The sequence below is a fragment of the Microcebus murinus genome, chromosome 1 (genome assembly GCF_040939455.1).
Source record: "Microcebus murinus isolate Inina chromosome 1, M.murinus_Inina_mat1.0, whole genome shotgun sequence".
Classification (NCBI taxonomy): domain Eukaryota; kingdom Metazoa; phylum Chordata; class Mammalia; order Primates; family Cheirogaleidae; genus Microcebus; species Microcebus murinus.
Window position 1 is genome coordinate 70,192,032 of NC_134104.1, and position 26,245 is coordinate 70,218,276.

Below are 26,245 nucleotides of genomic sequence, written 5' to 3' on the forward strand. Positions count from 1 at the left end.
AAACTTCTGACCTCAAGCGATCCTCTCACCTCAGCCTCCCATAGTGCTAGGATTATAGGCATGAGCCACCGTGCCCGGCTCCAGGAACAGGGTCTTGGTGTTGTGCTGGGCCCTTGTGGGGACAGGAACCTAGAGTCAGGCCTGGCTCTGTCCTCACATAAGAGCACATCTGATGGGGGGCAGAGCCAGGCAGAACAGTGCTGGGGAGGGTGACAGCCCAGAGTTGGGGGCGGTGGAGAAGTGGAGGGTACACTAGGTGGCTGGGAGTGCTCTGCATCCTTCTACCTTAACTGCCACCGGCTCAGATCATTTTCCTTTCGTGCGTGCTGAGAAGCAAGATGAGACGGGCCTTGGGATTTGCCACCGAAGCCAGAGAGAGCCCCGACACCCAGGCCCTTTTGACCTGCACAGAGAAAGAGGAAGAAAACCAGGAGGCGAGGAACGAGGACAAGGTCTCTGGCTGGAAACCTCTGGCCCCCCACAGTGTGTACTGGCGTGGAGCGCACAGGGGCAGCAAGCCTCAACAAGGGCTGGGGCTTGGGAATTCCGGAAGTTCCTCTGTTGGTCACTTTAAAAAGCCAGTCTTCCTGTCCAAGCTAAGGTGACCCTAGATGCAATGGGATCCTCCATTTTCCCAGTTATAATTTTTTTTTTGAGACAGAGTCTTACTCTGCTGCCCAGGCTAGTATAATTTTTTTTAAGTTTTTTTTGATCACTTAATGAACTTAATACACTTTTAGCAATGTGGATGAAATAGTCAAATGTCCAAGCTATTGAGTAATTTACTAAGACATATAAATTCACATACTATATACATTAATATATTAATTTTGAAATAATTTGATTTTTCCACTCATATTCCATTACAAAATGTATTTGCATTTTCATACACATCTTTGACATCTGCACAGTCACCACCACCTAACACAGCGTTCCAGAGCCTGTCATCACACCAAGCTGTTTGGTGTAGCCTTTGGGAATCTCTGTGATGCTGTCTCCAGAAATTCATCTTAAGCCACACGGACCCATTTGCTATTTGTGGTTACTGCAGTGTAACCACTTACCCTATTGCTTTTGTTTTTTTAGTTGATATTGATAAAAAGCTGGTCTTTAAAAGTGTTGTTTACAACAACACTCAACATTTGCAAATATGTCACGCCACCAGTAACAGTTAGCATGTCCAGGGAAAATGTGTTTGGTCTCCTTTTACAGGCTTAAACAGGTGACCTCTCCAAGTAGACAGAACTTACTCCAGTTTGTCTTCTTCAGAAGTTCTTGGTTCCAAGTAATTGAGAAACTCCTTCATAATACAAGAAAGCTTGTAAGGGAGTCTGCTTGCTCAAAGTTTCTTGGTCTTGGCTCTGGGTCACAGTCCTCGAATTTGGCTCAGAATAAATCTCTTTAAAATTTAAAAAAAGGTGGGGTGGCATGGGCAATATATGTAACCTTAACACTAGTACCCCCATAATACACTAAAATAAAAAAAAATTAAAAATTAAAAAAAAAAAAAAAAGGCCGGGCGCAGTGGCTCATGCCTGTAATCCTAGCACTCTGGGAGGCCAAGGCGCGGATTGCTCGAAGTCAGGAGTTCAAGACTAGCCTGAGCAAGAGCAAGAACCCATCTCTACTATAAATAGAAATTAATTGGCCAACTAATATATATAGAAAAAATTAGCCGGGCATGGTGGCACATGCCTGTAGTCCCAGCTACTCAGAAGGCTGAGTCAGAAGGATTGCTTGAGCCCAGGAGTTTGAGGTTACTGTGAGCCAGGCTGACGCCACAGCACTCACTCTAGCCTGGGCAATAAAGTGAAACTCTGTCTCAAAAAAAAAAAAAAAATTAAAGAAAGCAAGCAAGCTTGTAAGGACTTGAATATAAGGCACTTCCCTCTTTTAGAAGATAATTATTTTAGTGAAAAAATTCTCACCTGTTACCTGGGCTCTTCACTACCTTAAGTTCCTCTTACAGAGAGTGGGAATGAGGCCGTGCGTGAACTCCCCATGGCAGCGAAGGACGAAGTGGGAGGGTGTGTTTGGGTGGATAAAAGGGAAAACTGCTCCTCCAGATGTTCTCCAAATGGCTTAACAATGTAATCTGACTGAGTTAATGAAATAGAAGAAAGTGGCACATGACAGGTAAAAGCATTTACGTGGGTGCTTGGACCAAAGATCCAAGTTCCCATGAAGGCCCTAGTGGGAAATTATTTTCATTTCATTCAGCAACTGTTGTGAAGGTTAGCTCCAAAAGGGAACTAAACATTAAGAGAGAGAGTTCTGTGTGTCTTAGTATTCTAAGGAGAGAGATGGAAGCCTTTGGAGCTCCTTCAGCAATGGCTCTCAAAGCGTAGGCCCTAGACCAGCATCACGTGGAAAATTGTTAGAAATGCAAATTCTAGGCCTTCACCCAAACCTCCCAAATCTGAAACTGAGGGTGTGGTCCAGCAATCTGTTTTTTAACAAGCCCACAGAGTACTTATGATGCACACTAAAGTTTGAGAACCAGTGCTTTACAAAAGCATTTATTTGGCACCTACTGCAGTGGTTCCCAGGCTTTGCTGGGTGTCCAAGAGGATGGGGGGGCAATCATGCAGGGCTTCCTGAAGGAGGCGCTACTTTAGCTGAGGACTGGGCAGGACAAGGCAGGGACGTGTGTGAGAGTAAGGAGCTCCTCAGGGCTGTAGTGGAGGGGTAGATGGAGGGAAGTGAAGGAGACAAAAGCGTTTTCCCACTACCTTCCTACGTTCAGTGGCTGGGACCTGTGAATCAAACTGGTAAAAAACTAACAAGAGGCCAGGTGCAGTGGCTCGCGCCTGTAATCCTAGCACTCTGGGAGGCCAAGGTGGGAGGATTGTTTGAGCTCAGGAGTTCGAGATCAGCATGAGCAAGAATGAGACCCTGTCTCTACTAAAAATAGAAAGAAATTAGCTGGACAACTAAAATATACATATATATATATATATATATATATATATATATATATATAAAATTAGCTGGGCATGGTGGCGCATGCCTGTAGTCCCAGCTACTCAGGAAGCCGAGTACAAGAGGCAGTAGGATTGCTTGAGCCCAGGAGTTTGAGGTTGCTGTGAACTAGGCTGACGTCGTGGCACTCTAGCCCGGGCAACAGAGTGAGACCCTGTCTCAAAAAAAAAAAGACTAACAAGATTAGAGTCCTCTGGGGAGCTTTTAAACTATCCAATGTCCAGGTCACATCCCATACCAATTAAATGTCTGCGAGGGAGAACTAAACATGAGTTGTTTTGTTTTTTAAGATCCCAGCTGTGACCAGGTGTGGTAGCTCACGCCTGTAATCCTAGCTCTCTGGGAGGCTGAGGCGGGCGGATTGCTCGAGGTCAGGAGTTTGAACTGGCCTGAGCAAGAGCGAGACCCATCTCTACTATAAATAGAAAGAAATTAATTGGCCAACTAATATATATAGAAAAAGTTAGCCGGGCATGGTGGCCCATGCCTGTAGTCCCAGCTACGCGGGAGGCTGAGGCAGGAGGATTGCTTGAGCTCAGGAGTTTGAGGTTGCTGTGAGCTAGGCTGATGCCACGGCACTCACTCTAGCCTGGGCAACAAAGTGAGAGTCTGTCTCAAAAAAAAAAAAAAAAAAAAGATCCCAGCAGAAGCTGCTATGCTGCAAAGTTGGGGAACCACTGACCTCTGTGACCCCAGAGAGATAAGACACATTTTGTAGGAAGCAGAAAGTGAGATGTGCTGTTTAAAAAAAAAAAAAAAACAGACAAAATATCCTGAGGGTTCTCTTGAATAAAATAGGGCCTTATTTTTTGCCTCCTGTCTTTAAGAATTCCCCTTTCTGTCTCTACTTGAAAGAATTCAGATTGGGTACCTCTCACCACACTGTCACACCACAAGTCACTGAGGACGATGGCAGCAATCAGTCACTACATGGAGCTGACCATCGAGCCCGTGCAGCAGGTGAGTGGCCGTGGGCCTATATAGCCCGGTGTGCAAGAGGGTGGGAAGCAGTCATGCAGGGCTTCCTGGAGGAGACGCTACCTTAGCTGAGGTCTGGGCAGGACAAGGCAGGGACGTGTGTGATGTAGTAAGGAGCTCTCCAAGGCTGTAGTGGAGGGGCAGACGGAGGGAAGGGAAAGGGAGAAAAATCTTTTCCCTACCCTCTTAGGTTCCGTGGCTGGGACCTGTGAATCATACTGGTAAAAGATTAACAAGAGAAAAAAAAAACAGCTTTAACTACTTGTACAGGGAAATTCACAAAGAAAAATGTAACTCAGTAAGGTGGCCAGATGATTGAGGTTTGCATACTGTTTTAGGCTAAACAAAGGAAAAGGGCCTGGGGCTTCCTGGGTGGGCAGGTGAGTTTGGGGAAGGGGAGGGGAGGAACCGTTTGGTTGGTAAGGGCTGTCTGGTTACCAGGGTGTCTCAGGTGATAAGGGACTCTGGAAGTAGCTCTCTTCCTGGTACAGACTTGGGAGGTAAATAGCTTCTGCTTTTGCTGGTTTTCAGTTGCCGTTAGTTCGAAATAATCCATATGCCAAGGAGGCATATTTTGGGGTGACATATTCTGGTACCTTACAGGAGTGAGGGGAGGCAGGAGTCAGATCCTCACACCCTGGTGCCTAACTGTCCTCAGGAGGTGGTGGGGGGCAGGGAGGCTTGAGTGCCCAAGACTCAAGGTCAAGGTCAGACATGCATTTCAGAGCCATCACTGGGGCGTGGTGGCCTGGGAGAGAGGAGAACAGCAGCAAGGCAGTCGGGGAAGAGGCAGCGTGACCTGAACTGAGGCTGGAGCAGGTGGAGAAGCAGAGGTGGAGTGGAGAGAGCTGGGATGTGGGGTAAGGGAGAGAGGACTCTGGATGTCTCCTGGGGGTCTGGCTTAGACACAGCAGTTCTCAGGAAGAAGAGGATTAGCAAAGAGTTGACAAGAAGTTCACCCCATCACCCCACTATTCCACTACGACTGTTCTTGTCCAGGTCACCAGTGACCTCCAAGTTGCTGAATACAGTCATTTCTGTTCTAATTGGGACTCAGCTCACCTGGCCACTAGCTGCCTCTGACTTCCGTGGCCCCCACTCTCCACCCTCCTGGTTTTCCTGCCACCCTTGCAGGCTGCTCTTTCCTCGTGGCCTCTACTGACTCCTCCCTGTAAGCTTGACTTTAGAGCAAGAGTGTCCCAAGCCCTGTCCTGGGAGGGCCCCCTTCTCCTGGTGTCCTCTTGTGGTCCCACAGTCCCCTAGTCCTAAGTGCCAGTTCTTGCTGACTTCCCTGTTTCTTGTCCCCATCCTTCTCTCTCCCCACAGTTCTCTCCCTGCAGTTCTCTTCTTGGCTGCCCAGCTGCCTAGTCAGCGTCACCATATGGCGTCTCACAGTTGCCTTGTCCAACATGGAATTCTGGATTTCCATGCCCAGACCCCACTTGTCTGTACAGTGGTTCAAGCCAAAAGTCCCTCTTTTCCCCTCGCGCCATCCCATGCCCATCCAGCCCAACCACAAGTCCTACAAATGCTTCCTTTAAAGAAGGTCTGGCGTCCAGCAGCCTCCTTACGGGCCTTCCTCCCACCGCTACCAGCAGCAGCTCTGTTACCAATGTACATAACATCTTTGTTCAAATGCTCCCCTGGCTTTCCACTTCAGGCAGAAGAGAATCCAAACTCCTATGGATAACTTGCAAGGCTCTGTGGGCCCAGAGCTGCTGCTTCCTGGCTGGGCCCCCTCTCTTCACCTGTCCACTCCTCCCACCTGTCCACTCCTCCCCACCTGTCTGCTCCTCCCACCTGTCCACTCCTCCCCACCTGTTCTCTCCTCCCACCTGTTCTCTCCTCCCACCTGTTCTCTCCTCCCACCTGTCCACTCCTCCCATCTGTCTGTTCCTCCTACTCATCCTCCCCACCTGTCTGTTCCTCCCACCTGTTCACTCCTTCCACCTGCCCTCCCCACCTGTCCACTCCTCTGTGGTTGCACAGGGTTTCTCTCCATTCCTCTGCCCAGAATGCTCCTCCTCCTAATTCTTCACACACTGCCTCTTTCTTATGGTTCAGACTTCAACTTAAACCTCACCTTCTCCAAAGTCCTTCCCCAGCCACCAGTCAGAAGTAGCCCCCATGCCCCGCCTATTCCTCTGTTTTAGCACCTGTTTAATTCCTCTGCAAAGCACTTAATCACTATCCTACACTTTTGTTTGCTGTCTGTCTCCTGCTGAGATGTAAGCTTTGCCTCCTGCCTCAGTCACTCCAGCTCCTCTGACCCACAGTCCTGGGCTCCCAGTACACATGCACTTTGAACACATGGTGGCAGGGCCCCGTTAGCTGGTCAGCTGCACAAGGACACCTGGTGCTGGGACACCTGGGCCTGACAGATAGGTTTGGCTCTTTGCTGCTGTTGTTCCTGGGATGTCGGCTGCAAGTACCCCTGTGTATGCCGTGACGAAGTTCAGAGAGATTCAGAGCGTGTTCTTCCAGTTAGGGGCCCACACTGGCCTGCCATTAAGCCGTTGTGACGGCAGGGAAGGTGGCTAGGTGTGTGGCAGGCAGCCCTCGTGGAAGCACAGCAAGCTCTGGCAGCAGCTTAGCTGCACTTGAAAGTTCTGACTCATGGAACTTCCAAAAAAAACAATGCAAAAGTTGTATTCACTGCAACCATTGCAGGACCTCAGTCCTGAGTGGATTCTTGCTGGGAACAGACTCCATGAGACAAGGAATGTTCCTTCTTCCTTCCACCAAAGCCACTAGCACGTTTTTGAGCCTCCACCGGCCTCTTCCTCCTGTGTCCACCAGGGGGCGAGAGGGGGCCGAGCCCCGCTGTCCAGCCTGGGCGGGACTTGCCGTTCATTGCCCTGTAGCCTCTTTACTGAGGGGAGCCACTTGCTCTGAGTACATGGTAACAGCCAGCACCTGCACCGTGCTTGTTGTGGGCCGGAGTACTGGTCTAAGTGCTTTGGATACATTAACTTTCATCCTCACAGCAACCCCTGAGCTATTATTCTCATTTTATGGATAATAAACTGGGACACATAGAGGTTAAGGTGCTCAAGGTCACACACACAGTTTGTCGGTGATGGAACCAGGCTGCAGACCTGTGTCGACCTGAGTTTGTGCCATTGACCTCTATGCTGTACAGCCTCTTGGCATAGTGGCTGAGACCAAGTAAGCACTCAATGAATGGGTGCTTATTATTATTATTATTAAAAATTGCCATATCTACCCCTATGAGGTGGTACTATTTATTATTTCTATTATTATTTTATTAACAATTAATATTTTTTTTCTTTTCAGTGCTTATTGAAAGAACAATTAATATTATTTTAAATTGAGACAAAGAGAAGTTAATTTGCCCAAGATTCCATAGATAGTTAGAAAATCACAAAGCTAGGTTTCAAACTAAGGCTGATTCTGGAAGCTGGCCTTCTACACAGAGAGCACGCTCTGCCCGCTGCCCTCCTGCGCCTGCTCAGTCAGTGCGGACGTCGCCGTGGGCACGGTGGTGGGAGACAGGTCCTGCTGGGCATGGATGTGCGTCCTGCTGGATGGCCATCTGGAAATGGGAACGGGAGCCGCAGGGGTGCCCCTCACTCTCCCAGCAGCCCCTCCTGAGCACTGGTCCTAAGGGGAGATTTTCCAAGAGACACCGGGAGAGCAGCCCTGTCGTTCAGGCTGAGCCTTGAGGGGCAGAGGGGCGTGAGGCCGTGTGAACCACCTGCCTCATAGTCAGCTCAGAGTGCTTGAAAACTGTTTTGTCTGTTGACTCAGGTGTGGCCAGGCCCTGGGAAGTTATAGAATTTATCACTGTTCTTCCTGGGAGACATCTGCTTCCCCACCCCACCCAGAGGTTTCCGTTTTGACATTCTTCCCAGGTGGGCAGCAGGGGTGGCGCCTCACCTGTGTTCCTGGGCTGGTCCCGGAATGCTGCCCCTGTGGCTTCTGTGCGTGCCTTCTCTGCCTTTCCAGCTGACGCTCACCTGAAACTGTGCGCTTAACCCGTCGAGGGCTAAAGCCCTGCTGGATTTGGGGTCCAGTACTCGTAACCATTCTCCTCTCATGTCCAGGGCATTGACATCTGAGCTGAATGACACCCCTCAAGGGAGACAAAGCAGGGACTATCACCCCCTTTTATAGATTAGAAACTGAGACTTAGAGGAGACAGATACCTTTCTGAGGTCACATGGTTAATTAGTGGAAGCTGTTGGTCCTGAAGCAGGTTGTTTACCCTGTCATATGTCAGTGGAATGCCCTGAATCCTGCCCGCATGACTTGGAAAGTCCAGAGATCTCTGAGGAAACACCGTGAGGAAGCTCTGGTCTGAGATAGATAGATATTAATCAGATAGATATTAATAGATGGTAGATGGACAGGAAGAAAATGTCACGAGTTTCTTCCTCCATTAAACCTTCCCAACTCTTCCCAACTCACTTTCATACTCTGCTGGTAGGCATGGGGAAAGCCTTTATGGAGTGCATTTTTGACAACAGCTACCCAGATTTCAAATTCACATGCCCTTTGATCCAGCAATTCCACCTCTAGGAATTTATCCTTTAAATACTTTGAATTCTTGGATGTACAGTGTTGACTGCAAAAGCAAGAGATTGGAAACACTTTAAACATCCATCAGTAGGGGACTAGTTAAATAGATTGTGAATACCTACAATGCTACCAAAAAACCCCAAAACTTCTAATATAGAACTATCTCTAAGGCATATTGTTTGGTGAAAAAAAGCAAGGTACGGCAGAGCGTGGTGGCTCATGCCTGTAATCCTAGCACTCTGGGAGGCGGAGGCAGGCAGATTGCTCAAGGTCAGGAGTTCGAAACCAGCCTGAGCAAGAGCAAGACCCCGTCTCTACTATAAGTAAAAAGAAATTAATTGGTCAGCTAATATATATAGAAAAAATTAGCCGGGCATGGTGGCGCATGCCTGTAGTCCCAGCTACACGGGAGGCTGAGGCAGTAGAATCACTTGAGCCCAGGAGTTTGAGGTTGCTGTGAGCTAGGCTGATGCCACGGCACTCACTCTAGCCTGGACAACAGAGTGAGATTCTGTCCCAAAAAAAAAAAAAAAAAAAAAGCAAGGTACTAAAAGAAAAGAGAGAATAGAAGGTACTAGCATTTGGGGAAATAGGGGGAAATGTACATCTGCATATTGATTGTACATACACAGACTATCCGGAAGGACACGCAAGAAACCGAGCCCTGGTTGGCTCTGGGAGGAGAGCCGGGTGGCCAGGAGATGAGAGCGCAGGTGCACGCTGTCCTGCACGCCCTCTCGTGCCTGTGAATACTGAAGTACTCTGAATGTGAATGCTTTGACAATTCAGCAGCAAAGAGGTAAACTAACTGTCCTTTCCCACACGCCTTGCAGGCAGGCTGCAGTGCCACCAGGCTGCCCGGCGACGGACAGACGGGCGCTGGAGACGCCCCGCTGCAGGAGCCGCCCTCGTACCCTCCTATTCAGGTCATCCGGGCCCGAGTGTCTTCCAGCAGCTCCTCCGAGGTGTCCTCCATCAACTCCGACCTGGAGGTACAGGGCTGTTGGCTGCCGGGCGGGAGCGTGGGGGCCGTCTTTCACCAATGCTCGCCGGGTGCTGCCTGCGGCCTGCACGGCTGTTCTCTAACCCTGCCCTCGCTAAGCTCGCGCGCCTAACAACCAGCAAACCGCTGCGGCCCCGCGGTCTGTGTCAGTCCTGAGAAAGGTCTCCGTACTCCGCCGTCACATCAGTCAGGGGACACCGCATATTGGAGTCCAGTCTTCGCGGGTCACTTACACGATAAACAACTGAATAATAAATTTCTGAGAATCTCAGTGTTTCCCGAGCCCATTGGACTGTGGAAGCTTTTCCCCCCTGAGGAGCCCCAGCCACGTCCTGTTGTGCTAGGGCTGTCATACGCACACCGGTGGGCCCTGTGGTGGGCGCCAGGCCCAGCATTTTTATAAACCTTAATTTGCGTTTTTGTGTCTGTGAACAACACGCGTGTCACATCTCGGATACACAGATAGGCATATCTCTCAGGTGTGAGCCGTCCTGGCGTCTTGGTCCCACAGCTGTGGTCCCCAGCCCTATTCCCTGAGGAAGCTTCCATTTGTCTGTGGAAAAATGAGAACAAGGACAGTGTAGTGGCCACTTGATTGTCAGGAGACGGTTGCCAGCTGTCCTTTTTGGCGGTGGAGGAAGGACTGTCTTTCATTTTGAGGTTGTGTCCTCCCAACTTTTTGGTGTTCAATGCCCTTTTATGAAACGGTGGTAATAGTAAGTGGTAGTTGGTGTTGAGTTTTTGGTTTGGGTTTTAATGGCCTTATTTGGCAAAATAATCAATTAGCCATCTTAAGTCTCCCAAATTTGTTGAACTTATACTGGACCCTGAAATCTGAAACTCAGAGCCACTGACTGTGAGGTAAAGTCCGGATTCCTCAGTGTGTCATTCCAGACCTTTCACAGCCTTGCCAGCCTTGTGTGCTGTCCTGGGAACTTCTGCCCTGGCCGGGGACCCTTCTCTGTCCTCGGGCCTCGGGGGCTCTCTTCCTGGGGTTCCCTCGGGCCCCATTTCCATGGGTCAGAAGCCTACCCAGAGAGTAACAGGTAGGATTAATGTCCCCCAGAGATGAAGGGCTGCTTCCTCTAAGCGCCGTGATCACATGCTTCTCTTACACAATTTCCAGTGCTGCCGGGTAGCCTGGTGAGCAGTGGGGCCTGGGTCGCCTTCGACTTTCTCTGTCTCCCGATCCCAGGATGCAGCTGGCCATTGAGAGCTGGGTTTGAGTTAGGAATTCCGCATCCTTTGGGGTTGTACTCCTGTGTCATTCTGTGTTGTGTATTTCCTGGATCCAGTCTCAGAATTTGTAGGGCACCCAAGGCCCAGGCAGCCTGGAACCAGCAGTCTTAGCAGGGGTCTAAGGCTAAAGGGAAAGGGAATGAGCTTGACAGCAAAGTGAGTTCAGTGAAGAGAAGGGACAGTTAAGTTGGTGAGTCAGGAAGGGGCCGGGGGGAGGGGGAAGCAACATTTGCTCAGTGGAAACAAGGGCAGTTTTTGCCACCCACCCTCAATTGAGGTAACAGTGAACTTGGACAGTGAACTTGAAAATTTCTGAAACTTGTCCTTATAGCTTGTTTGGGCCATTTCTCTGTTTTGTAGTCCTTGTTCTTCCTCTGCTCTCTTATCTCTCTCTTTTCTTGGAAATCTATTGCTTAAAATACATTAGTTCCAAGAGGACAGGGTCACGGTCTTAAATTGGGAAAATGGAAATGAATGCTTTTGCCTGTATTAAAGGGATACATTGTTACAATCTCAGCTGCCCTGGCCTACCCTCCCCTAACCCCTCCTGCCTCCCAGCACAGTCTTCCTGCTTCATACCCTAACACATACAGACACTACAAATGACAAAGCCACTGAGGTCCTGTAAAGAGACAGCTTAACATTTGAGTAAACCTAGATGCTAGCAGGTCGAACAGCATTGTCAAGCTTCCAGTATAGATTGCTTAGCATATGGGCAGGAGACCTTTTGTTCAGGTATGTGATCCCTTGGGCCTTCTTCCGGTCATCTGTATTTTTTGTTCTTTCATTGCTTCTTCTTTTTTTTGTTGTTGTTTTTTTGAGACAGAGTCTCACTCTGTTACCTAGGCTAGAGTGCCGTGGCGTCAGCCTAGCTCACAGCATCCTCAAACTCCTGGGCTCAAGCGATCCTCCTGCCTCAGCCTCCCGAGTAGCTGGGACTACAGGCATGCACCACCATGCCTGGATAATTTTATATATATATATATATATATATATATATATATATATATATATATATATATATTTTTTTTTAGTTGTCCAGATAATTTATTCAATTTCTTTAGTAGAGATAGGGTCTCACTCTTGCTCAGTCTGGTCTCAAACTCCTGAGCAATCCTACTGCCTCAGCCTCCCGAGTAGCTGGGACTACAGGCATGCACCACCATGCCCGGCTAATTTTTTCTATATATTTTTAGTTGTCCAGCTAATTTCTTTCTATTTTTAGTAGAGACGGGGTCTCGCTCTTGCTCAGGCTGGTCTCAAACTCCTGAGCTCAAATGATCTGCCCGCCTCAGCCTCCCAGAGTGCTAAGATTACAGGTATGAGCCATCGCACCCAGCCTATATTTTCTTCTTAAAAGTAATGTATGTTTTTGGTAGAAAATTTGGCACATGTGAAAAATGTAAACCAGAAAATTAAAAATAACCCCCAAGCTCACCAGCCAACCAATAGCTGCCTTCAGGTGGTGGGACTGGGCATGCTTGACACGCTTCTGTTTTCTTGAAATAATATTCCTTGAAGGTCCTGGGTCATTGGTGGCTGATTGTGAGCCAGAAAGTGTCTCTGAGCAGATGAGTGTCACTGGCCATTGGGTCACTCCTTCAGCAAACATTTTCTGAGCATGGGAATTCGAAAACCACATAAGTGAGGACAGATGGTGTGGCCTGAACCCACCTGGCAGGGGTGGGCTCCTTGCTAAACTGGCCACAGCTGAGAGTCTCAGCCTCCGCCTCACTCTTCCAGACTATATTCTTTTATTTATTTTTATTTTTTATTTTTTGAGACAGAGTCTCGCTTTGTTGCCCGGGCTAGAGTACTGTGGCATCAGCCTAGCCCACAGCAACCTCACATTCCTGGGCTCAAGCAATCCTCCTGCCTCAGCCTCCCGAATAGCTGGGACTACAGGCATGCACCACCATGCCCGGCTAATTTTTTCTGTGTATTTCTAGTTAGCCAATTAATTTCTTTCTATTTTTAGTAGAGACAGGGTCTTGCTCCTGCTCAGGCTGTTTTCTTTTCTTTTTTTTTTTTTTTTTTTTTTTTTTTGAGACAGAGTCTCGGTTTGTTGCCCAGGCTAGAGTGAGTGCCGTGGCATCAGCCTAGCTCACAGCAACCTCAAACTCCTGGGCTCGAGCGATCCTTCTGCCTCAGCCTCCCAAGTAGCTGGGACTACAGGCATGCGCCACCATGCCCGGCTAATTTTTTATATATATATCAGTTGGCCAATTAATTTCTTTCTATTTATAGTAGAGACGGGGTCTCGCTCTTGCTCAGGCTGGTTTTGAACTCCTGACCTTGAGCAATCCGCCCGCCTCGGCCTCCCAAGAGCTAGGATTACAGGCGTGAGCCACCGCGCCCGGCCTCAGGCTGTTTTCAAACTCCTAACCTTGAGCGATCCTCCTGCCTTGGCCTCCCAGAGTGCTAAGATTACAGGCGTGAGCCACCATGCCCGGCCTGCTGAATCAAACTTTTTAAACACAGGGCCAGTTCACTGTCCCTCAGACGGCTGGAGGGCCAGACTATAGTTTAAAAAAAACTATGGGAAAAAAAGAAAAAAAAAATGCTGTTCATCACAACTTGAAAAAAAGAAAAGAAAAGAAAAAAAACTATGGGGCCAGGCGTGATGGCTCACGCCTGTAATCCTAGCACTCTGGGAGGCCGAGGCGGGGCAGATTGCTCAAGGTCAGGAGTTCAAAACCAACCTGAGCAAGAGTGAGACCGTCTCTACTATAAATAGAAAGAAATTAATTGGCCAACTAAAAAAAATATATAGAAAAAATCAGCCGGGCATGGTGGTGCATGCCTGTAATCCCAGCTACTTGGGAGGCTGAGGCAGCCACGGCACTCACTCTAGCCTGGGCAACAAAGTGAGACTCTGTCTAAATAAATAAATAAAATAAAAAGTAACTTAATTCCTTTCACTTGAATGCTTAGGGGGGAAAAAAAGTAACTTAAAAAAATAATTGACTACTACTTCCACCAGAGGGCACTCTTCTTAAGTTTTAGACTGCCCGTGAGGCTGAAAGCGAGGTTTCATTTCAATGCAGTTTGGGGGACTCAAGCCTATTTGTTTGCTTGGCTTTAAATAAACTTTTTATTTTGGGAAAATTTTAGATTTACGAAAGAGTTGCAAAAGTATTAATAGTACAGAGTTCCTATATGCACTTTGCCCATTTCCCTAAGCTTCATAGCTTACATAAATAACCATGCTACATTTATCAAAACTAAGAAATTAACATGAGTACATTACTGTTAACTAAACTATAGGCTTTATTTGGATTTCACCAGTTTTTCCAATAATTTTTTTTCTGTTTTAGGATACAATCCAAGAGACTACATTGAATTTAGCAATTTTTTTTAAACAAAATACCCACTAACTATAACCTCAAATTACTATTTACATTGTGCATGAAGATCTATATTTTCTAAAGAAAGGTGAAAAAGTTAGTATTTTTTCTTTAATCTCGCCCTTTATTTTCATTACATGTGTAAGTTATTCAACTTTTTCAACCCCTACGTTAGGTCATCTACATTTCTGCTTTTTGCAGTGTGTGAAACCATCATTTTTAATCATTTGTATCTCTTCTGATTTTTTTTTCAGTTTATGTTCCCCCAGCACGATGTTATTAAAAGATGAATGTAAAGGAATTATCACTAATTTTGTTAGATGTAATAGCAGCATTGTCCTTAGGATCCTTTTTAAAGATACATTCTAAAATATTTACAAATGGAATGACTTAAATACTTTAGCAAATAAAATACTTGGGGAGCTAGATCAGTGAAAAAGGATGTATCCTTTGGTATTCATTAGATCATTCTTTTGATTTTCTATATGATTGAAAATCCTATAATTGAAGATTCATTTAAAATGAAACTTTAAGCTGAGCAAATCGCTGGCTCATGCTTGTAATCCTAGCACTCTGGGAGACCGAGGCGGGCAAATCATTTGAGCTCAAGAGTTCGAGACCAGCCTGAGCAAGAGCAAGACCCTCCCACCCCACCTGGCCATCTCTACTAAAAAAAAAAATAGAAAGAAATTAGCTGGACAACTAAAAATGTATACACAAAAAAACTAGCCAGGCATGGTGGTGCATGCCTGTAGTCCCAGCTACTCAGGAGGCTGAGGCAGGAAGATCCCTGAGCCCAGGAGTTTGAGGTTGCTGTGAGCTAGGCTGATGCCTCAGCACTCTAGCCCGGGCAACAGAGTGAGACTCTTTTCTCAAAAAATTAATAAATAAATAAATAAAGTGAAAATTTAAAAGAGTTGAACAGTAGAGGCTTTGTTTTAATGTGACAATAACCCCTAACCCTGTGGACTGTTCAGATTGGCAGCTATTCAACTTAATAGACATTCACAAATCAGTATAACAGACATTTGAAGACTCATAGCTCTATGTCAGAAATCCACATCTCCCAGGCATTGCGTGAGGTGCCGGAGCAATGAGAGCAGACAGTGGTGCCTGCCCTTCAAGAACTTGAGTCAGACATATTTGAGGTTTGGAGAGGAGCCAACCATGCAGTAAACGCTGGTTACAAATGAGTCTTGGCTGGTAGCAAATACCCCATATTTGCAAGGTGGGGATTTTATTGGCAACTCTCTTTCTTAGTTTTATGGGTTTGAGATGAATCATCTCAGCCATGTGGTTAATAAATGGGAGATTTATTATTATTACGGCTACTCCTAATGGTAATAATTTCTAATAATAGTAATTTTTAAATCTCTATAGATTATAATTTTTCCCAGGACCTGCAGCCCTTCATAATTATTGCAATTATGCTATTGATCATTTAACCAAATTGTAACTGCTAATAGCTGCTGCCTTGCTGCTTGCTGAAGTCAGCTGTCCCTGCATCCCCCAGCCATCTGAGGGCCTGTCTTCTGGCTCACTGAGCTGACGCGCTGGCACTGAGCTCTGCTCTGCTCTGTGATGGTGGCAAAATCTGTCCAACGCTTTCTCTATCTCTCTTTTTATTCTGCAGCAGAAGTATTGGGAGGCCCTAAACTCGGAGCAGGTATGGACAATCACGCTCTCTGTCTTCCAGGAGGGACTTCTTATGGCTTGATTTCAGTTCCTGTTTTTGTCAGACCTCCTGGGATGGCTAGGCCCATCACAAATTCCTTTAGTAGGAAAAGAATGTAAAATGCCAGACATGGTGGTTCACACCTGTAATCCCAGCTCTTTGGGAGGCTGAGGCAGGAGGAGCACTGGAGGCCAGGAGTTCAAGACCAGCCTGGGCACAATAACAAGATACCACCCCCCACCCCAGTCTCTAAAAAAAATAAAAGAATATAAAAATGAGAGGCAAGTCTAAGGATCAGTGGGATTTTCAGGGCTCTCTCAGTTCAGAGTTCTTTCTGCTTAGGTGGGGAGGGTATTCAGGTAACCCCAAAATATCTAGTAGGGACTCAGAGGTGTGTAACATGAAGAAACATAGCTTGGACAAGGGTCTATGAGCGAGCAGAATAGCTGCAGGTCACTACTGTAGCCATGCTGGGTGTGGCTGTCGTGGCTGTTAGAATAAACAATTCCACACATTGTCATCCCGAGACCCCAGGCAGCTGTCTCCATGCCACCCTTGCCTCCAAGTGACAGAAGAGCTTGGTTTATGACAACTATCTGTGCCTGTTGTCTCCCAAGATTATTTATTTCCAATATGAAAATAGATCATCTTTTCTCAAATTCTCTTTATGCCTGGTTTCCAGCAATGCTTTTGATTACTTGAAATGAAGTTTTAAAACACAGTATTCTGGGGATTCTGAAGAAAGAGATTTTAATATTTTCTAAGACTTGTACCACTTCGAAGAATTCACTTGATTAAAGTGGCAAGTTGTTTCTATTTGCAGGTAGCTTCAGGATTCACAAGAATAACTCTTAGGAAGCCATTTAAGATGCTGGAGCAGTGGTTCTCAATCATCAGGGCATCTAAGAATCACCCTATGAGCTTGTTAAAATGCCAAACCTTAGGTCTCAATCCACAGATAGGGGCAAGGGTGGGGCCCCAGCATCAGTCTTTTTCGCCAGCAGCCCGAGTACTTCTGGCGGGGCTGGTCCAGAACACACTCTCAGAACAATGATCTAGGCCAGGCGTCCTCAAACTACGGCCCGCAGGCCACATGCCGCCCGCTAAGGACATTTATCTGGCACACCTCGTGTTTTTGCCGCCGCTGCCTGTCCTGCTTAGCAGGCGACTCGTCCCGGGCCCACAGTGCGCACTCTCCAAAGGTTGAGGGACAGTGAACTGGCCCCTGTTTACAAAGTTTGAGGACCCCTGATAGGCCTTGGGCCTCAGCTGGAAAACAGCATTCATCAGCACAGCCATCCTCAGGCAGAATGGGCCCCTACTTCTGCTGCTGGGCACATGGGTCACGTAGTCTGAGAGGGCTGGTGAGCTTTTATTTGGGGTCCTTAACAATGTCAGGAGGGAATGCGGTTAAAGGTGTCCAGCCAAGTCTGCAACTCCAATATGAGATGTTCACACTGGCAGTGGCTGGCACAGCCCTGAACAGGTACAGGGGCTGAGCTGCACAAACCAAGTCGTCTTAGTCCCTGGCCTGCAGGGTCACTGGGAATGAGGTGGTCTTTTTAACATGATGGGTTTTTTAATCACCAAGTATTAGTACTCAGCTCAGTTATTGTTGGTAAATCACTAATTGAATTGGGCTCTTTATTTCTGTTCAAAACAAAGCCACAGTTTGTGTTTTATAACTGGCGTGGCATAGCCATTGTCTGTCAGTGGCTCAGGGAGCCTTGAAGACCTTATCTGGGGCCGCTAAGGACTGGACTGTTTGATTCAGCTTGAGCTTGGTGGAGTGTCTGTCTTGGAGTTCATGTCCATGCCTGGTTCAGTTATCTTGCCCAAATAGATCACCTGGCCCAGGCTGACACATCCTGTGTCACCTTGCTTGTTTTTCCCCCGGGTCTCCTGATACTGTCCAATGTGACTTGTACTTTAGAATCATCAGTCACAGAAGCTCAGAAATGGGAGAGATGTTATTGTCTAGTTGCTGATCCAACACCACAGCTTACACATGAGGAAACCAAGGCTCAAAGCAAAAGCAGCAGGTTAGTGACAGGAGGAGGACTCGAGCCCAATCCCCATTTGCCTCTGTGGCTGGAACTTCAAAGGTAGCACTAAGGATCCCGTTGATCTTGACCAGGTGCAAAGTTCTCTCACTAATAAATCCATCATAGTAAAACAATAGGATTTTGCAAACAGCTTCATCAATGTTTATGTGCCCACTTTTACCCCAGCAAATTTCAATTTTCCATACTTGCTCTAAGAGTGATGAAATATTCACTGCCAGTGCCTCCCACTCTGAATTGGGTTTTGACAAGTCTGCTGAGCCTCAGATATAGAGAGAACACCATGGGGGCAAGAAACACCTGTGCCCTGCTACTAAGGAGCTCGTCGCCTGAGAGAACAAGGCAAATGTCCAAAGAAGGGCCAGGCAGTCCACACTCAGGTGCAAATGGATGGTATAGGTCATATAAAGAGAGGAGGAGTGAGAACTCAATGGGCTAAAGCAGTCAGGGTAGGCTTGGAGTAAGAGGTATTTACCTGGGCCATAAAGAATGGGTTGAGTTTGCCTAATGTTTTCCAGAAATGAGTTATGCATGGAGGTAAGAATTCTCAGGATAAAAGGTACATGAGTCAATCTCACTAGATAAAAACCTGGTGAAGGCAGGGAAAGTGGAAAAGGAGGGTGGGAAGGAAAGTGGGGCTGGTCTGTTTAGGATGGCTGTTCAGGCCAGGCGCGGTGGCTCACGCCTGTAATCCCAGCACTCTGGGAGGCTGAGGCGGGCAGATTGCTCAAGGTCAGGAGTTCAAAACCAGCCTGAGCGAGACCCCCCATCTCTAATATATATAGAAAAAATCAGCCGAGTATGGTGGCGCATGCTGATAGTCCCAGCTACTCGGGAGGCTGAGGCAGAAGGACTGCTTGAGCCCAGGAGTTTGAGGTTGCTGTGAGCTAGGCTGACGCCACGGCACTCACTCTAGCCTGGGCAACAAAGTAAGACTGTGTCTCAAAAAAAAAAAAGAAAGGATGGCTGTTCATTAATTCCTTCACTTAAAGTTATGCTTGCTCCCTTTGGTCCTATAAACACAGGCCTGGGGCTGGGTGTGGTGGCTCACGCCTATAATCCTAGCACTCTGGGAGGCTGAGGCAGGAGGATCGCTCAAGGTCAGGAGTTTGAGACCAGCCTGAGCAAGAGCGAGACCCCATCTCTATTAAAAATAGAAAGAAATTAGCTGGACACCAAAAATATATATAGAAAAAATTAGCCGAGCACAGTAGCACATCCCTGTAGTCCCAGCTACCTGGGGGCTGAGGCAGAAGGATTGCTTGTGCCCAGGAGTTTGAGGTTGCTCTGAGCTAGGCTAATGCCATGGCACTCTAGCCCGGGTAACAGACCTAGACTCTGTCTCAAAAAAAAAAAAAAAAAAAAAAAACAGGCCTGGGTCACTTGTCCTTACCTATTTGTCCTTGTCTGTGCCCAGGTCTTGTCATGAGAAGCAGAACTGGAGCTGTTGCCTGGGGTGGGAAATTGTAATAGATGGAAAGGATCTGTTCCACCCAGGTGCACTTTGTGTCTTTTCTCCACAGTGGGACCCTGAAGATGTGAACCTTGAAAGACACAAAGACAGCATGGAGATACTCGGATCCCAGGTGCACAGGGGCTCTTTGAGGCCAGTAGACTTGACCTCTGATGATTAACACTAACACCTTTTGAAGCCAGCCCATCAGCTCAGAGCCCAGGCAGGTGTTTGTCAGTCACTGAGCACGGATCAACTGCTCTGACACCCATGGCAGGAATTTAAGCTGCTGCAGAAGCTGCCCAGGAAAGTGAGGAACCAGGAGCTGTCACTGAGCTGGGCTCATCTACATCATGGCTCAGAATGGAGCTAAGACTTTGGGTCCTGTGGACAGACTGGGATGGGCCCACAGTTTGTTCTGAAGATTAGAAGTTCACAGACCGCTCTTGCTTTGTAAAGATAAGCCTTCATCCAACGGACATTGGACCTTTTCCCTTTATTCGCTTGAGATTCAACCACAAACTCAATACCTGCTACGTGCCAGGAATGAGCTCACCCAACAAACAGCTCATGTGTTTGGATCTCAGCAGAGCCCATTCTTCAAGACCTGGCTAAGCCCAGGAGATGAGAGGGGTAGACCTCTCATCTGGGGTGCTGGGGTGTCTGCGGCACACAGAAACTGACAGTTCTGGCTTCTGCCCTCCAGTCACCCACGTGAGTTAGCTGCTGGAAGTTACAGATAGGACTGCTCAGTCAAGCATTTGTGAACTCACTGGTATTACAAAGACACGCAAAACAAATTGCTCTGGGCACCAGGACTCCCTCCAACCTGGCAAGCTGTGTGCTGTGGCAAGGTTTGCAGGTGAGGGGGACTGTATGCTTCAGGAGGTAAATAAATGCATGCAGAGGATAAGAGGCATGATGGGGGGTGTTCAATTCAAGCAGAGCAATCCCATTTTGATACGGTGGTGAGTGTTGGGAAGGATGCAAGGAAAGGGGCTAAAGTGGGAGTGAACACTGGGGTGAATAAATTCTGATTGAATGAAGTATCTCACTGTGGAGTACAGTATGACTCCCAGCAAAGTCATAGAAGTCTGCCACGAGGCAAACTGGGAGAAATGCCAAGAAACAGCTCTGCTCCTGGCTGGCCCACAACCGTCTGTGTGACTCAGCTGCAGCTGCCCAGTTCCTCCTGAGTAGTACAAGCCCCAGCAGCACGAAGCGGGCACCTCGGGGAAGCAGGTTGGTTCTCCAGGTCTCTGCAAAGATCCTAACCCCCTGGGTGGCTTCTGAACTAGACGTGAACTTAAAGCCACCTATTTATCCCCTTTACCTGAACTGTGTTGGTCCCTGGTTGTCTTTCCAGGGAAAGCTTGCTAAAGTCAGCTTTGCTTTGTGATGTATTATAACCACTGAAGCTGTACTCTGAGGGAAGGGTAGGATTTGAATGGAGGTGGAGAGGGGGAAGCATTCCAGCAGATGGAATAGTACAGAGGACTAGAGGCAGGGAAAGATGGAATCCAGACAAGGAGAGTCTGATGTGGCTAGAATGGATGGTGCCCAGTGGGCTGTGGAAGATAAGAGGCTGGAAAGGTACCAGACTGGAGGCTAGGAAGTTGTGCTTGATTCTGTGGCCAGTTGGTAGCCATGGAAGTTACCAGAGTAGGAAGGTGACTGACTTGTCTCAGGCCACAGCTAACTGGTGAAATTTTCCATCTTTATGTCTACTTTTCAGAAAACAGATATGTACAGTCATGGGAACACAGCAAACATGAGGAACATGTTTAATGTAGAGAGTATAGTGGTAACAACAGGGTGGGAAGACTTATCTTTAGAAAGACAGAAGTCTTGGAGATAGGATGACATCTCTGGAGTTTGCCTTTAGCACATCCTCTCTCTCAAGGGAAGGTCAGATCATGCTTTCTGGGGCACCAGAAATCGGTTGGACCCTGATGAAAGTAGCCATTCACCCAAGAATATCAAATAATCTTGCTTTTTTTTTTTTTTTATTTGAGACAGAGTCTCACTTTGTTGCCCAGGCTATAGTGAGTGCCATGGCATCAGCCTAGCTCACAGCAACCTCAAACTCCTGGGCTCAAGCAATCCTCCTGCCTCAGGCTCCAAGTAGCTGGGACTACAGGCATGCGCCACCATGCCTGGCTAAATATGTATATATATTAGTTGGCCAATTAATTTCTATTTATAGTAAAGACGGGGGTCTCACTCTTGCTCAGGCTGGTTTTGAACTCCTGACCTCGAGCAATCCACCCGCCTCAGCCTCCCAGAGTGCTAGGATTACAGGTGTGAGCCACCGTGCCAGGTCCTTGTTGACTTTGAGTAGCACAAACTACTTGAGTTCCAGATGTTATTTATCTCCCTAGATCCCATCGTCTCACCCTACACCCTTCACAAGCTAGTTCTTATCATTGTGGTCTTAGCTTGTCTCAAAGCTGAAACTCAAATCTCTTCATCCACAGTGAAACATTAAACTGGGAATTTTGAAAGCAGTTTGGCTTCATTGTTCAATGAGAATCTGCATGTATGCAAAGCTCTAGAACAGTGTAGACTTTGTGAAGAGGTGCCAATCAAAATGCCTTTCTCCTAGTAGGAGTGGGCCCATTGCAGCTTCATCTCTAGCCAGTAAACTGGCTGGGAAGGCAATGGGAGTTACTTTCCCTGATGACCTACTGAGTGGTGCAAGGGAGGGGCTGGGGAACAAACCATGTAATCATCCTCTCCTGCCTACTCATCTGGAGATGTGTAATATAGTCTGGTTGTGCTATCTATCATATGCATGGCTTGGAGCGTGTTACCTAACCTTTGTGAACTCCTGAGGTAGACTGAGAATAATGCCAATCTAGAATGCCTGTGAAGACTAAATTAACATATGAAAATGCATAATACCTGACTCAAAGCAAACTTTGAAGAGGGATTAGTTTTCTTCCTCCCTATACTTCCTGCACATGTGCTGATACAGTAACCAAAGAATCTGACCTACATATGGAAGGGATTTCAGAGGTAAGAATCCCCTTAACAACCACCCCAGTAGGTGATCATCCAGCCCCTACTTAAGCTTCTCTAAAAAGAAGATTTCACCAATTTCATCTGCCAAAGAAGTCTTTATCATTTAGGGAGAGCTCTGATGACTAAGATTTTCTTAAAAGCCTTTCTAGATCCTGAAGAACTAATCCCTATCTCCCTCCAGCATTTCAGTATGAAAAGACTTATGAGTGTCACCTGATGACACACTCATAAAATGTTTGTTACAATGGGGTATGGAGAGGAGCATGGCTGGGTTCTAGCACCCAGGTCTGATTCAGTATGATCCTTGTCATTTCCCTTTCTGAGTCAGTTTCTTCATCTCTAAAATGAAAGTTAGGCCAGATTTCTTTACTTTTTTCTCTTTTGTGACTATGCCAGTCTATTTGTTTCCCATGTAAAACTAACATCTTTATAAACTCTCAAGACAGAGGCATTAAAAAGCCAAATTTCAGATATACTTTAAAAGTAGGTTTCATTATGTAATATATACTTGTTTGATTTTATTATCCATTTAAGATAAAATCTGTATCATTAAGGAAAAAAAGATAAAGGAGTCTTAGGAATATCTCCACAAAGTATTCATTTTGCAACACTTCCAAGATTGTATAAGCTTCCGCATTTTCCAACTGTGCAGGTATTGCTCTCCCCTTCAATTTTACATTGTTTTTCATGACGTTCAGGTCGATGCCTTGTCAGAGGCGGCTCTGCTTTGAACGGCCCCAAGATATATAGTGCATTGTTAAAGATGTCTTCAAGAAGTTTACATATGCCTGTGCGATATCCCAAAGGTGAGAGGGACGATCTTAGATAAGAAATCCAAGGAACAGTGCTAAATCAAATGACTCAAGCATCTAACTTGCTTTTTCTTTTACCGAACTCTGAAAGCCATATAAGGCACCGGGCATTCAGAACTGCTGCTTTTGAGCAGATCACGTCATTAAACTGCGTTAACTTCCCCAAGAACCTCCCTCCGTTAACCTGTCGTTTGGAGAACTCAGATTGCTCCCAATTCGGTCGGAAATTTTCCATCAGCTGTCGGTATTGGTGGCAGAGGATTTGGGTCTTCCTCGTCCTCATGCTCTGCCGCTGTGATTGCGACGGGGTTTAGACCTCCGGGGTGGGGGTGCTTGCCCCCCTCTTTCCAATTGCCGGGGCTCATCCACGATCCTTCTAGCGGGACAGCAAATGGCCTCCTCTAACTGACGGGGCGGGGAGACCACTGTTGGCACTCGTCAGAATTGGATCCCGGCTTCCACCGTCTCCCTCCTTTCCGGAGAAGGAAGCCGCAAGTGCAGGTATCTTCGGGTCCATTCAAACTACCGCCCAGATACTTCCGGGAAGAAAGGAAATGCGCGGCTTGGCGCGTGCGCACTCCGCAGCCGCCGCCGCCTCCCGCGAGGAGCGCGAGTCCCGCAAGCGTAGCCCCGCCCCGCCGCGGGGTCGGGGTTCTGCCCAGCGGCAGCTCGCTGGTGCGGAGTTGGTCCCGGTGGGTTTTAAAGGAGGTCGTTGCACGCTTATTTTACGCCTTGGAGCGTATGTGAGGCCTCCCAACAGCCTAGTGCTGTGATGTAACCCATTCTCTTCTTTGTTTTTAAATACATTAAAAATATTTTTTGAAATAAAAATAATTAAGGTACAGGGTTTCAAAAAATAAATAAATAAGATTTTGCCAAAAGGTTTATGAAGGAAAACAGGCCCGGCTCCGCGGGTCACGCCTGTAATCCCAGTACTTTAGGAGGTCAAGGTGGAAGGATCTCTTGAGGCCTGGAGTTCCAGACCAGCCTGGAGGGGGTGGGTGGTGGGGGTGTAAAAAAAAAAAAAAAAAGACCAGCCTGGGCAACATAGCAAGATCTCGTTTGAAAACAAAAAGCAGACGTGGTGTGTGCCTGTAGTCCCAGCTTCTCCAGAGGCTGAGGCAGGAGGATCGTTTGTGCCCAGAAATTGGAGGCTGCAGTGAACTATGATTGGGCTGCTGCACTCCAGCCTGGGTGACAGCGAGACCCTTGTCTCAAAAAAAAGAAAGAAAGAAGTAGTGCCCTGCCCCCTTTGCTCTCAAGAGTCCTGCTTGTTAGGCAACTTTCTCTCTCTTTTTTTTAATGTTTTTATTTTCGAGGCGACGGGTTTGAACTGTTTTGCTTGTTTTAGTGGCTTTCTCTATTATGTTTGAATTCGAACCAGCTGTAAGGCTCTAAGATTATACATTTTTCCCCCTGGGCTAGATTATCTCTAGCTTCGTTTGGCATAGTAGGTAGGGCAGGGCCTCTGGTGTGTTGAGAACTGCATATTAAGAAGTCTTCACAGCCGGGCGCGGTGGGTCACACCTGTAATCCTAGCACTCTGGGAGGGGGAGGCAGGCGATTGCTCAAGATCAGGAGTTCGAAACCAGCCTGAGCAAGAGCGAGACCGTCTCTACTATAAATAGAAAGAAATTAATTGGCCAACTCATATATATAGAAAAAATTAGCTGGGCATGGTGGCGCATGCCTGTAGTCCCAGTTACTCGGGAGGTTGAGGCAGTAGGATCCCTTGAGCCCAGGAGTTTGAGGTTGCTGTGAGCCAGGCTGATGCCACAGCACTCACTCTAGCCTGGGCAACAGTGAGACTCTGTCTCAAAAAAAAGAAGTCTTCACGTCTAGGGGTTCTTGTTCCAGGTCTTCAGTGTCCACCCTGTTGTTCCTGAGCTTGACCCACCTTCTGAGTCCAGCCCACTTCAACTCACATCTACCCTCAGGGCATCCTGGGCATCCTGGTGAGTTCCACTCCTGTGCTCTGGACTGGAACTTTCCCTTGACCCATCCACCTCTCCTCCTAAAGCTGTCTTAGCACTTGGAGTCTTCAGTGCATGTCTGAGGGATTTTTCTAAGCCAACAACTGGAACAATGGCCCTCATACACTGTGGCCACCACAATCTTTCCCAAGGACAGCATGGCCACAGATGAAAAGAGCCATTTTATAGGCCTTGTCGTCTCACTAGCCATCCTACTTTGTGGGATATGTATATCCTAAAGCTCTGATATTCACATATAAGCTCTTAGACTCCATCCTGGAGGGTTTCTTAGGTCTGGACGGGCCTTAGGAATCTAAAGTTCCTCAAGGAATTCTGTTACAGAGGATTTACCACTCTTTGAGAAATACTCTACTTGGGAAATTACTTTTAAAATTGATCTATTTGTATGAGATATTCTTGTAAAACTACTTAGAATACTAAAAAATAAAAATATAAAAAAGTGATAAAGCCCCCAAACCACACTAATAGGAAATATTAAACATTACACTTTAATGATGAAATATTTTGCCATTCAACATAAAAGAGCATAGTACATACCTGAATTACCTTGCAATCATCTAGAGCAGAGCCTTGCCTATTCTCACAACATGAATTCCAGTTCTCACATGGTAAAACATTTTACACAAGATAATGTCAGGTAACAAAATAGAACACAAGAGAGCATATGCCCCTATTAGCAATTGTAGGAAAAACATTTTAAATAATAAGATCAGAAAAGTCTTTTAAGTCATTAAGTTTAGTTGTAATGGGATTATGTGGATTCATATAGTAGATATTTGTTAAATATGAAAGCACTTAAGTACATCCTCCAATTAAAATAACCTCCCCCTAAAATTCCCTTTCCTTTAAAGTTTGCAGTATAAACACCTTTTATTCCAAGAGAAGCGCATTGGTTCATGCAGCTGCTGTAGTTTCAGCTCACTGCCAAGGAGACGTGATAGAAACTACTCCCAAACCAGAGAAAATATGCAAGAGAGACCCCTGGGAAACTATGATAGCCAAGTTGCTGTCAGGGCAGGGAAGAAAAAGGACAGAATTTGCCTAGAGGTCTTAGTCTGAATAAGGAAAAGAGCCTGTGAAAAATAAAATAACTCTGTCATGGATATGATTATGAATTTTATCCTTTTTGATGC

At 46.8% G+C, this 26,245-nt stretch overlaps 1 protein-coding gene across 5 annotated transcripts in view; it reads left to right on the forward strand.

Annotated features, from left to right (window-relative positions):
* The window catches only part of TMEM44 (transmembrane protein 44), a 39,150-nt gene that overhangs the window by 9,954 nt on the left and 2,951 nt on the right, over positions 1-26,245 (forward strand). The window contains exons 7-11 of one of the 5 annotated variants that reach the window (XM_012780271.3): positions 306-452; positions 3,810-3,942; positions 9,336-9,494; positions 15,725-15,757; positions 19,353-20,524. In XM_012780271.3, the coding sequence (XP_012635725.1) occupies positions 306-452; positions 3,810-3,942; positions 9,336-9,494; positions 15,725-15,757; positions 19,353-19,363 (483 nt within the window). In that variant the 3' untranslated portion in view covers positions 19,364-20,524. Of the gene's footprint in view, positions 1-305; positions 453-3,809; positions 3,943-9,335; positions 9,495-15,724; positions 15,758-19,352; positions 20,525-26,245 lie in introns of those variants that run through there. The other 4 variants (XM_012780268.3, XM_076002820.1, XM_076002812.1 and 1 more) reach the window with 4 other exon arrangements.